The 12,225-nt window shown below is 39.7% G+C and overlaps 1 protein-coding gene across 26 annotated transcripts in view; it reads right to left on the reverse strand.

Moving 5' to 3' along the window:
• cast (calpastatin) overlaps window positions 1-12,225 on the reverse strand; it is a 41,722-nt gene that overhangs the window by 6,808 nt on the left and 22,689 nt on the right. For 10 of the 26 annotated variants that reach the window (XM_042405795.1, XM_042405817.1, XM_042405798.1 and 7 more), the window contains 16 exons: window positions 11,332-11,400; window positions 7,379-7,501; window positions 6,918-7,028; window positions 5,983-6,129; window positions 5,177-5,323; window positions 4,604-4,648; window positions 4,418-4,519; window positions 4,200-4,280; window positions 3,494-3,532; window positions 2,575-2,661; window positions 2,343-2,408; window positions 2,125-2,256; window positions 1,921-2,004; window positions 1,688-1,792; window positions 1,424-1,540; window positions 1,195-1,308 (listed from right to left, as the gene is read on the reverse strand). In XM_042405795.1, coding sequence (XP_042261729.1) covers window positions 1,195-1,308; window positions 1,424-1,540; window positions 1,688-1,792; window positions 1,921-2,004; window positions 2,125-2,256; window positions 2,343-2,408; window positions 2,575-2,661; window positions 3,494-3,532; window positions 4,200-4,280; window positions 4,418-4,519; window positions 4,604-4,648; window positions 5,177-5,323; window positions 5,983-6,129; window positions 6,918-7,028; window positions 7,379-7,501; window positions 11,332-11,400 — 1,569 coding nt within the window. The remainder of the gene's footprint in view (window positions 1-1,194; window positions 1,309-1,423; window positions 1,541-1,687; window positions 1,793-1,920; window positions 2,005-2,124; window positions 2,257-2,342; window positions 2,409-2,574; window positions 2,662-3,493; window positions 3,533-4,199; window positions 4,281-4,417; window positions 4,520-4,603; window positions 4,649-5,176; window positions 5,324-5,982; window positions 6,130-6,917; window positions 7,029-7,378; window positions 7,502-11,331; window positions 11,401-12,225) is intronic. The other 16 variants (XM_042405810.1, XM_042405813.1, XM_042405814.1 and 13 more) reach the window with 10 other exon arrangements.

A 12,225-nucleotide genomic window follows, 5' to 3' on the forward strand; every position in this document is an offset into this window, starting at 1 on the left:
TGCCATGATTGCTTTTATATTAGTAATTATTTGGTGTAGGTACTGTCATATCTTGCAAACAATCAATAGTTCATATTGGAATGAATACTGTAGGTGTGTAACACAAAGCTGCGTTTTTTATCTGCATCACAAAAAAGTCAGTATTCAGATTTAAACTGGTGGGTGGATCCTACAACTGGAAATTGTTAGAAATTGTCTAGACAGCTTTACTTTCGGTGTTAAATTGTTTTATACTGCCATTTGTGTATGTTAAATCATGTACGTGAATTAATCAAATAAAACATGATTTGTATTTGAACCCCACCTTCAAAAAAAAGAAAGAAGTTAGTTTAAACTGAAGTAAAAGCTCTTTAAGTTGATGAATGGGGTTTCAGTTTTAACAGTGTGAAATTTCAAGTCAGAATTGCTTTGGGCCAAGATGATTCATGATTTTTCTTTAAAACTAGCACTTGTGTATATACTGGGAGGTGGTCCATTTGGAAATTACATTGATCTGAAGTTTTTGTGAATCATGTCTGGTCATTTTGCATGAACCTTTGAGTCAGTCCCTTACTTCAGCTCTTCAGTCCAATCTACTGTCAAGTTACTCAAAGTGCCAGGCTTCAATATGAACCATGAGTTAAAAATAATGTCAGTTAAGCTTTATCCTGTACTGCACAACAAATCTGATGAAGACTTGTGAAGTTATTGAGGTTTTAACATGCTGAATGTCTAAATATTGAACTTAAAACTATGCACATGGTCATAGAAAATTACGCCTCGTACAGACAACAACTGTCTGGATTACTTTGATACTAAAGAAACGCCTGAATGTGATGAATATGAGCCAAGATCTGAAATTATAAGGAGCACCTTTTTATGATTTCCTAAAAGATTTATGGACGTTTATCCTTGATGAACATCAGAGATCTTGCCACCACTGTAAAGACTGAGTGTGTTATGATTTAACCGAGTTATGATTGAGAAGAAGTGGTGTGATGTTTGTGGTAAAACTGAGTCAATGGGGTGACAGGTCAGTGGGAAAACTCATATCATACAACAATATTCCAGCCCAATTTGGTGGTCATATCTGTTTCCAGTAAATTATCTGTTCTATGATAAATATATGAATGTATTCATATTCGTTTAAGCTTTACAACATCAGTGGAGATTTGCCCAGTGTCTGCTGTTACCAGTAACAGATCACCAGTGTACCTGTGCAGCAGCAGCTGAGGACTTGATAACAGGAGCCTGGACGGCAGGAGCTGCTGAGGAGGTCATGAAGTCTCCAGACAAAATATCCAGAGCCTCACCAGTATCCATGGTGGGCTGCAGGAGAAGGGGAGGAAGGAAACATATTGTATATCAACATCCGGCAATTATTATTCTGTTCATATCACAGTAACTCTTTAAGACCCTTACAATGACTTTGTCGCAGTCTCACCTCAGGTTTAGGAGCAGGCAGTTTTTTGAGTTCATCCTCTTTAAACCTGTACTCTGGAGGAAGTGCGTCCTCCCTCTCTCCTACACGCACTCCCTTCTCCTTCTTGAGTTTGTCATGCTATGAAAAGGAAATAAAGAATTGTCTGGCAGGATATATTTCAATAAATGTTTCTGAGAGGAAATGAGGGGACATCTACTGAATTGTCTACTAGAGAAGCCATCAACGGCTGTGACGACAAGCCAGTCTGACTGTTTGTGCTCTTACCGAGACAATGTCTTCAGGTCTGAGTTTGGGGGGTTCAGGTTTTGGTTCTGGTGCTGCCAGTGTGTCGCCAAGAGCACTGAGAGCATCCAGAGACATAAAGTCACCCTGAGGAGAGAACAGGAGAGGAAGTATATAATCTACTATCTGTCAACAGTCTTCCTCCCATGTGCAAAAAAAGCATGAAAGCAGGAAGAAATGCATCGGATTACTGCACTCCATCTCCTGTTTCTCACCTCATTATTCTTGGGCTTGGTGTCCATCTTTGCTTTTTTATCAGCAGGAGGAGCAGGACACACAGCCACAGGGGGGACTACTTTCTGCAACAGCCAACAGAGATGATGTTTAAGTTTTTTCACATCATAGTCGCATGCATAACAAAGGCGTTATTAAATGACGAGTATAATTGATGTATGATTTAGGAAAGGAGATTACTATACCTTGGGAGGAGCAGAGGGAAGCCCAGCCTCCAGAGAGAAATCATCTGAGACTTTCTCCATCTTTGCTTTTTTATCAGCAGGAGGAACAGGACACACGGTTTTGTGGGGAACTCCAGCAGGGACGTCAGTTTTCTGCAACAGAGATGAGATTAGACTATAAAAATCTATAACTTAAAATAAGTATAATGATATCTCAGAGATGTGAACGCCTACTGTACCTTTACAGGAGGTGGTGCAAAGTTAGTGGGACCAGCAGATGAGGCAGTGACGCTATCAGCATGTTTCTATGTATGACATGTTAGAAAAAAGATGGGACTTTGTGAAAAGCACTTACAATTTATACAAGAAACAGTATACATATACTGTCAAGAAGGTACAAGGGATGAAAAGGTGGAGGATGAATTAGCAGCTAAGTGTAACATGCACAGTTTTGAGTGCCAAGTGTCTGACCTCTTGTTTCGTGGGTGCAGCTAGAGCTGTTGAAGTCATGAAACCAGCTGAAAGGGAATCCAGGGCCTCGTCTGTGCTCAGTGGTTTCTGAGATGAAAAACAAAGCACGCATCATCACCACATGATCAGAGGTAAAAACGCAACACTGAGACATGATCAGATTTTCAACAAAAACCCAGAATAATCTTAGCTGACTGATTAAAGAAGAATTATTCCATGCTATGCTCCATAACAGCCTCCACTAGAGGGCATGTATGACCAAGTCAAAAAGCGAACAAAAGGGCAAAATAATGCAAACCAGACTATGTAGCAACAGTGGAGGAAAAGAATAGACACACCCTTCACATTCCATGGCGACAGAAAAATCTTCAATAAACTTCTCAAAAAGACGCATTTGACACATAGAACTTATTTGATTTAGCAAAAACATTACAAAAATCAAAAGTAAAAAGCACAAAACTCACACTGGAGGTAAATATCTGGGTGGAAACAGGTAGTGAGACACAGAACCAAAGAAGCCTCTTGCAAGACGACGTGATAAAGAGGGAGTAGGCTATGATGCAAATGTGGGTGTGTTGAGGGTGAGTAAATAGTTACCTACATATTGATATCAAAGTATATAACAGACGTATCAGTGTGTGCGTTTGTCTATCTGGTTTGCAAACGTGTGTGTTAGGGTTTGGTCAGACAAGAGTCAACGAGTTCCAGCAGGGAAGGTGGGTCCTGTGCTGTTGGTGGAGACAACACCCACCAGTGCAATGCAACATTCCCCACTCTAGAGGAACCAGCAGATCATACTGTGTGTGCCTGTGTGTAATGTAAGGGTGTGCTCATTTGCTTACACATGTGATAGAAAAAGATTACAAAGAGTGAGTATAATTCTCTGTCTGAACTGTATCTGTGGAAAAGTTTCACTTACAGGAACGTCCTTGGGTTTAACACCTGCAGGAACTGGAGGCTGGAAAATACAAATTCATTTTAGTTCATTTAATTCAGTTTTGTAAGAAAAGAAAATGAAATCCTGAAATAATTCTGGGGGTAAAAATGACTGCCTTAAAGACTCAATTCACCCCAATTGGAAAATAAACCCCATATTTTCATATTTTCTGCTAATGTGTCCAGATTTTGAGATATCTGTCTCTAAGACTGACTTTGAGAGATAACACATTTTTCTGCAAGAAGCCAAACTTCACAAATGCTAAATCTAAACAGAACTTTGCCTGAATAAAATAGTCTGAATTTGGCAAAAAAGAAAGATGAATCTGACTCAATATTCAATGCCAGCTTTCAGGTATGCTACAGACGCATTTCAGTTTGTGTAAAAGAAGTCAGGTTCAACACTCATCCCTGTTTATCTCCACCCCAAAATAATGACGGTGAATGGACTCTTGCTCATGGTACTCACAGCATTGAGAAATTATATTTTAAAACTACCCCTACTCTGGATAATCCACAGAGAGAACAGTTTTCATAGGAACTACATCCTAGTGAAGAAATAGGAATATATTAAACCTACTGACAGTGAGATTGTCAGATGAGACAAATAATACTCTGCTGGCACTGTGACAAAGCTAAGGAGTGAATCCAAAGAAGTGATAAAGTGAAGGAGCCTGGAGAGAACTAACCATATCTTCAAATCTGTAGCCAGGAGGCAGCGTGCTGTCTCTTTCTCCACACTTTTGACCCTTCTTGGAAGTGATGTCATGCTGTGACACATGCAAAACACGCGGTTACTCACAGCAGAGCCATGCTGCATCTCAGCGCATTCTCACACCTGCTCAGTTTTAAGTGTAAAGACTTTGTACACAGACACACAAATGCACACACTGTGGTTATAATGTACCTCTTTGACCTCTGGCCCAGTGTATACGGGCTGTGGTGGTGCGACAGCATCATTTGATGGTAAGCTGCTGGCGAGGGCGTCAAATGGATCCAACTCAGCTGCCTGCACATGCAACATAACTCAGCACACTGGAGCAAGCAACACACTGACATGCTTTTCAAACCCATGAGCACAGTGAGTCTTTACCTGTTTGGCTCCTTTAGATTCTATGGGAGGAACCTCCACCTGCACCTGCAAACCAGACCCAGAATCAGGACACAGGCCTCCACGACATGAAACGTGCAACACAACAAGCTTTTTCATATGATATGATTTCCATGTAATTGTGCTTTTAATCAAGGAAATGACTAAAAAGAGGCATTATGAAAAGTGTTACTGGGTATTTTCCACACTAATTGATTGCAAATTGATCAAATTGTAAATTGTGTGCCAGGCCAAACCACACTTTTCCTCATTATAGAAAGATAGGAACAAGAACAGAAAACAAAATGTGAAGTTTCATATCATTTTAAACCCCATGACATTTCACTAAAGTTTTACACAAATGAAAAATCTTTGCAGGACCTGAAGGCATCTCATGAGCACAGTAGTGCTCTATTCAGTTCAACACAGAGAAGGGACAGAGAACACCACAGAAATATTCAGTGTAGCACATGGTATCCATTCATCTGCTAGAGAGGCCATATTGTACAGACAGGAAGTACAGAGGACAAAAAGTGTCAGACAGCCTCCACCGTTGTTGGTTTCAGGATCATCTACCTTCGTTTGTGTCGGTTTAGCTTCTTCTTTCTTCCCCTGTACAGACACCTTTCCAGCTGCAGCCTTGGCTGCTGCAGCTGGCTTTGATGTTTTGGCCGGATCAACTTTAGGTGCATCAGCTTTGACTGTTGTAGTGGCAGTGGCACTCTAAAATACAATGAATTTGAATGTATTATAGACTGAGTACATGTCAGAAATGGTGGATATTTTTTGAAGAATTTAAGTGGAGTATAATCACAGTTCCACTGTACACAAGTCAACAAAAGAAATAAATGAAAGACAGACAGGAACTGAGTTCAGCAGAAGAAAGCCTCCACCAACTTGATGACAGTGATTAGTCTTTCACTAGGTACTGAGTAATAAAACAAGCACAAAAAGAAAAGCCCACAAACTGTGTGTCTCTTTGCATTTGATCTCTGTGGCTGACTCATATTTCTGACGTGTGTGTGGTGTGGACAGGTGTGCACCATTCGCAAATACAACAACAAGCGTAGGCATGCTGAGTTAAGAACAAAAAGTCCTTGATACTTCTGGTTATTACATCTGGTCACCTCCAAAGTAGAAAAGGCAAGGCCAAAGCAGTGACTTGTTTTAAAAGAAACTCCCAAAGCAAACCATTTCCAAAGCAAGAATCTGAGTGCTCTCAGGTAAAGACAAAATATAAGACTGTGATAGGACTCTGCGACTCAAAGGTGTTGCAGAAAGAAAGAAAGAAAGCAACTGCTGAAGCAAGGCTTGAAAAGTAAACCTTGAGAGAGTCGTGGAGACACTGAAGGGTGTGAGAAGCCTCTAGACGTTGAGTCTACCTTGGCTGTGTCTTTGGGTGACTCTTTAGGTTTGGTCACAGCAGCAGTGCCTGCTGCTGCAGACGCTGTCGCACCAGCAGCTGCAGCTGCTCCAGCAGCAGGAGAAGGAGCTGTAGCTGAGGCTTTGACTTGGGAGACAGGTGTCGTCTACAAACATGTAGCCAAATGATTACTCCAAAACACAAGGATGAAAGATTTATAGCATGTCTGAAGCCAGTAGACATATTGACAAGAGACGTGGAAAACATTTTCAGTGTTAGTGAAAAAAAAAGTAGGAAAAAATGTACAATGATCTCTGGTCAGATCTGTCACTGTAGTCTGACTAAAGCAAAAATACATGTTTCCAATGTGCTGAGTTCAGGCTCTCTGAGATTCAGGACTGAGACTAATCTGACCCTTGATCAGTGTAAATGCTGGTGCTTTTTCTTGCTTTTGCCCATTTATAAATGTATATACTTGACACAAGTGTATACGCATTTGAAACAGTCTGACCTTTTTCCAAACATTTCAGAATGATTTTCTGGCTTCAGGCATCTAACTTGTGGGAGATATGTGATGGAAATGCAGCGAGCACATATTTAGGAAGCCTTCATATCTAAAATTTGAGACTCAGCTGCCAAAAGACTATGAGCAATAAACAATAGGAGCATCATGGATGTTGTGGGAAGGATCACGTGAATTTTCTGGTTTTATTTAAAGGGCTGTTGATGAACAGCTGATACACAAATCATGTATGTTGGAGTTTCCCACCAGCACACGCTGTAGAAAGCCTTTTAGCAGTACCTGAAAGCTGCCTTGTTGGTAGAAAATCAATCTAAAATTTCAGGTAAAGGCTCAGAGGTACTGTAAAAACACAGAATTCATAGTTAATATGATAATCGGGTTAAAGCAAGAAAAAGCACTGACCAGCGCTTTGGTCATGATGACACCATTACCTTGGACATCTCTTTAGTACCGCCTCTCGCCCCAGCTGATGTCATGTCGACATGAGTAGTCCCAGCGGAGGACATGTCAATAACAGTAGCACCTGCCGGCGTAGTGTTAGTCTACAAACCAAGGAGCATGTGTTTAAAGAAAGTTATTCATGAAGTCAGCCCAAAAAACAGTTTGTGAAGAACATTCATCCCAAGCGTGATGATAAGAGAGTTCATTAATGTGACGCAGGAAATGCTCAGCTTCTGATGCAAGTGAAAGGTCAACATGTGTGTGGATGGCTGAGTCAGAGAGAGAACACACACAGAGAGAGGTAAAAATGTTTTGCAAGATGAAGCCAGTGAAGAAGAGATGAGGGCTGCTTCGTGTTGAGACCAGAAGAAGGAAGCAGTGATTCATGTTACGTCACATCAGACATCCAACAGACCCTCCAATTGTACTTAGGGATCCAGAGTTCATCTACCTCTGGTTTGGCTTTAGGTGCCTGTTTTCCAGCTGTCCCAACTGAAGCACTTCCTCTGGCCCCGCCTGTTGCTGTGGCAACCCCCCCAGGCTTTGTAGCCATGGTGGATCCTGATGGTGCTGTCTGAAATGCACCAGGTGTGGAGAAGTCCATCATCTAACTTTATTACCAGGTCATTAGATGCTTACATTCCTTATGTGTGCTCATGGCAACTGCTGATGTATTTTTATAAATTGGCCAGTTTACTGTATATATACAGAGTATAATGTCTTGTGTAATGGGGGAGAAAATTACTGATGATGTCATCTAGGGATGCAACTAACGATTATTTTTATTATTGATTAATCGATTTCTTGTTTGGTCTATAAAATGTTAGAAAATGGTCAATCACTGTTTCCCAAATCCTAAGATACAACCTCAAATGTCTTGTTCTGTCCCAACCAACACAAAGATGTTGTTTACTATCACAAAGGACTAAAGAAACCAGAAAATATCCACATTTAAGAAGCTGGAACCATAGAATTTGGCATTTTTTCTTAAAAAATTACTCAAAGCGATGAATCAAGCATCAAAATAGAGCAATTAAGGCGATAAATGTTTTGTCAATTGACTAATCGGTTAAAGTTTGAAAGACTTGGGGCAGTTACCAGGCAGGGTTTAATTAAATTATTCTATTGGCTGCATTATAGGAAATGTTGGATCCAGTGGTTTTTGGAGCTTGCTTCATACTAGGGACTGAAAGTCGAGGTATCTCAGCCCTTGCTGCTTCAATTTTGATATTTGAAAATTTTTACATCTTTTTTAATCTGTGTCCTGTGAGTCTTTCAACTTTATGGAAGTGCAATACTTCGCTGAAGTATCGCTTTAAGTTTAAGAATAAAAGGAAGGGAGCATAGCTAGGCTGAGGTTTTGAATATGCAAACATTATGTCATGCAATCTGGAAAAAGATTGCCTGTATTATGTTCCATACATAGTCATGGGTTTCTGTGGTTCGATATCATATACTGAACCACAGAAACACTGTGCTACACTGCACTGCTCATACACACTGCTACTGAAACACAGGCAGCTGTTCCCCACTATAGCAAAACCGAGCAACAGGTATGGGGCACCAAGATCAGCTGCTAACAAGCGTCACTTATGATATATGATTATAATAATAATAATAATAATAATAATAATAATAATAATAATAATAATAATAATAATAATAATAATAATAAACTTAATTTATATAGCACTTTTTAAAAACAAGTTTACAAAAGTGCTTCACAGACATAAAAACAGAAAATACACAGAGCAATAACAAATAGAATAAGTTCAATGCAATCAAGAAACAAAGATAAAAGTCAACAAATAAAAATCTTAAGAATAAATAAATTAATAAAAGCATAAAACAAAAAGGAAAACTACGAGAGTGAGAAGGTCGATAATGTAAGACAGGGCAAGGCCACTCAGTGATTTAAAAACAAGCAATAAAATTTTAAAGTCAATTTTGAACACCACAGGTAACCAGTGCAGTGAGCCGAGAACAGGGAAAATGTGCTCATATTTTCGAGTTCTTGTAAGAACCCTAGCTATGGTATTTTGTACAAGTTAGAGGCAGTTGATGGATTTCTGGGGCAGTCCGCAAATAATGAGTTACAGTAATCCAGATGGCTGGAGACAAGAGCATGAATGAGAGTTTGTGCATCACTGAATGAAAGAAATGATCTAATCTTGGCAATACTCCTGATTTGACCGATAGCTGATTTGGTGATATTGTTAAAATGCTTAGAATTGTTCAGGTCCAAATCAAAGATTACTCTCAGATTTCTGGCCTCTTGAGGTCTGATGAATTTATGGACAAATAGATTTGTGTATCGTCCACATAAAAATGGAAAGAAATATTGCAGTTATGGATAACTTGACCCAGTGGTAACGGCAAAGGGCCAAGAATAGACCCTTGAGGGACGCCGCATGTGATATTTGCGTAGCTAGAGGAGACATTCCCAACTGATACAGAGAAGGTTCTGTCACTCAAGTTAAGACTTAAACCAGTCTAGAGCAGTCCCACTCACACCTACCCAGTTTTCTATTAATCAATTGATATTCCATGATCAGCTGTTTCAAATGCAGCAGAGAGGTCTAACAACACCAAAACAGTACAACAGCCAGCATCTGAATTCATAATGTCATTTAAAACTTTTAGAGGTGCAGTTTCTGTATTATGATGAATTCCAAACAGAACTGACACTTTTCAAAGAGTGAGTGGTCATTCATATAAGATCTGAGCTGAGAATAAGCCACTTTCTCCAATACTTTAGCAAGAAAGGGTAATTTAGATATGTGTCTAAAATGATTAAGATTGTTGGTGTCAAGGTTTGATTTTCTCAGTAGGTGTTGAACAACAGCTGATTTAAAAATAACCCCTGAAGATAAAGACTTGTTAAAAATTGTTAAAATATCTGAAGATAAAAAGGCAGAAACCTCTCTTAAAATCTTGTGGGTAAAACATCTAAAGGAGAGGAGGAAGATTTCATGCCCTTAATCATCCTCAGTAAATCTGACTGGGATACTACATTAAATGAATTAAAAATCTGATATAACTCACTGTGTTGTAGAATTAACAGAGATGCCATGATTTGGGCTCTAATGCTGGAAACCTCATCGACAAAAAAAGGACCAAAATGTCTCACATCTCTCAGCAGAGACTTCACTGGATGTGGGAGGGTGGTAGATAAGGGAGTTAATGGTCTTATATAGCAACTTGGGGTTGTGAGGAGTTGCAGCAGTAAGATGTGAGAAGTATTTTGATCTTTCTTCCTTTACAGTGTTGTTAAACTTTTTTAAAAGCTCTTTCATGGCATTTAAATTGCACCTTAATTTGGAAGCTTTCCACTAGTATAACAGTGTAAACTAGTGTAATTAATGACTGTGTAATATGAGCTTAGTACATTTAAAACATGCCATTCTCTCACTCTATGATTCATTACTATTTCAACTATTGTTGCCCCTATTTTCTGCACACAACTAGTTTGAAGGTAAGTTCAAATATCCCACCAAAGCCTTTCTCTACAAGCCAGACACCAAAATAGGCGGCATATAAGCCCTGTTGATGAAGGCCAAGAAAAAACACATTTGTCCTGTTCAAACACTGACTGGCCCGATGACAGCGTGCCCTTAAGAGGATATTCCTGAAAGACAATCAGGCAATGGACTCCCTGTGTCATGGAGCCAAAAGGAGGTTGAACACAAATCCAAAAATTAGTCATTAAGAGACTTTTATACTTTCACTAACAGAGCTGTAGAGAAATAAACTTTCATTTTTTTTGAACTGTCATTGTCTCAAATAAATGTTAAACAGAATACAGATTATACCAAATACCTATAAAGTCTTTGTTGAAGTCAGATCCTAAAAATAAACATCCATAATAGTCACAATTACCAGTTAACATACTGGTCAATTACTTTAGCATGTTCCCTTCCTGAAGTTCTGCAAAACAAACATTTTTGAACTATCTTGACATCTGGAAATTACCTAAACAGATCCTACCTAGCAACAGATCAGACTGAACACGAGAGGACAATCAGTTTGATCTGAGACCATTGTTTGAAACCACCATTAAGGGGTTAAACTGTTTCCAACTGACTGAGAAACTGGGTGTGACGTCTCTTGTTCATGAATGGAAGGAAAAGGAAAGTTTTCTTTTCTGCGTGCTACTGTTCGGATGGCAACAGTTAAACCTATTCCCTGACTCGACTTAAAAATGGTGCAACTATTAAAAACATTGAGAGCTGGAGTAGGAAAGGAAGTGACAATGCAACAGAGAGTCCAGATAACAGGAGGGTCAGGAACAACAGCCAGACAACAATTCACTGACTGAACAGAGGAAGTTCACAAACAGAGTGTGTGACATGAGAGAGAAGAGGTTAAAGGGTATGAAGGTGGAACGTTTGATAGATACAGTACCTCAAACTGTGCAGGCTTCGCAGTGGAGACCTGAGCCGCCGGTTTGGGTGTGGCCTGGCTAGGCTGCGACTAGAGACAGAAAGAGACACAGAGAGAGAGAGAGAGAGAGAGAGAGAGAGAAAAGTTACACATGTGTAGTGAAAAATCCAACAAAAATCATAATCACTTCAACTTTCACACAGAGCAACATCTCACTTAACAACATTTGTGGAAAACAAAACATTCCATGCAACTTATTTCTGGATCGAGAGGAAAATATGCTGTTAATGTCTGTTACCACAAAGAAAAACTTCATTTTTTGAGACAGTGACAAAGACAAAGACGGAGAAAAAGACAGTAATGTAAAGGAGTGGCGCAAAATGCGAATATATGCTCAAATATATTCATCATACAGCAGTCTGAGGTGGTTGATTTAAGCACTACATGCCAGACTGAAGGGTGTGACTGTTTGACAGCAGACAACAAGAAGACGGAGTGTTATTGTTGTCTGTGGTCGCCTTAGCAACTGACGACAGTGAGAACGAATGGCAGATACACAAGTTACTCTTCAGCTGATGTCACAGGGTTTAAAATTAAAGCAGAGATAATTCACATTCGTCTTCAAAGAGACCCAACGAGGTCTGACTTTGACCTCCATGGTAGTGGACTTGAACACATAACAGTGATGACCTCATATCCTCACACACCAACTATCAGTCAGACGGTGTCAGCGGTGCTGTGATCTTTTGCATTAGATTTCCTCTTGATAACATTTCAGTTCCTGTAGCTACTTTATGTGCATACAGGATTTTACTCAGGAAAGACCTCACCAGCTCTGGATGTTCAGGGCAGCAAGTTCAAGAGTTTTCCTGAGTTGAACTATATGCTGTGTTACATCAGTCAGTGGCAAATTTA

Source organism: Thunnus maccoyii, chromosome 3 (assembly GCF_910596095.1).
Source record: "Thunnus maccoyii chromosome 3, fThuMac1.1, whole genome shotgun sequence".
In the NCBI taxonomy this organism is placed as follows: domain Eukaryota; kingdom Metazoa; phylum Chordata; class Actinopteri; order Scombriformes; family Scombridae; genus Thunnus; species Thunnus maccoyii.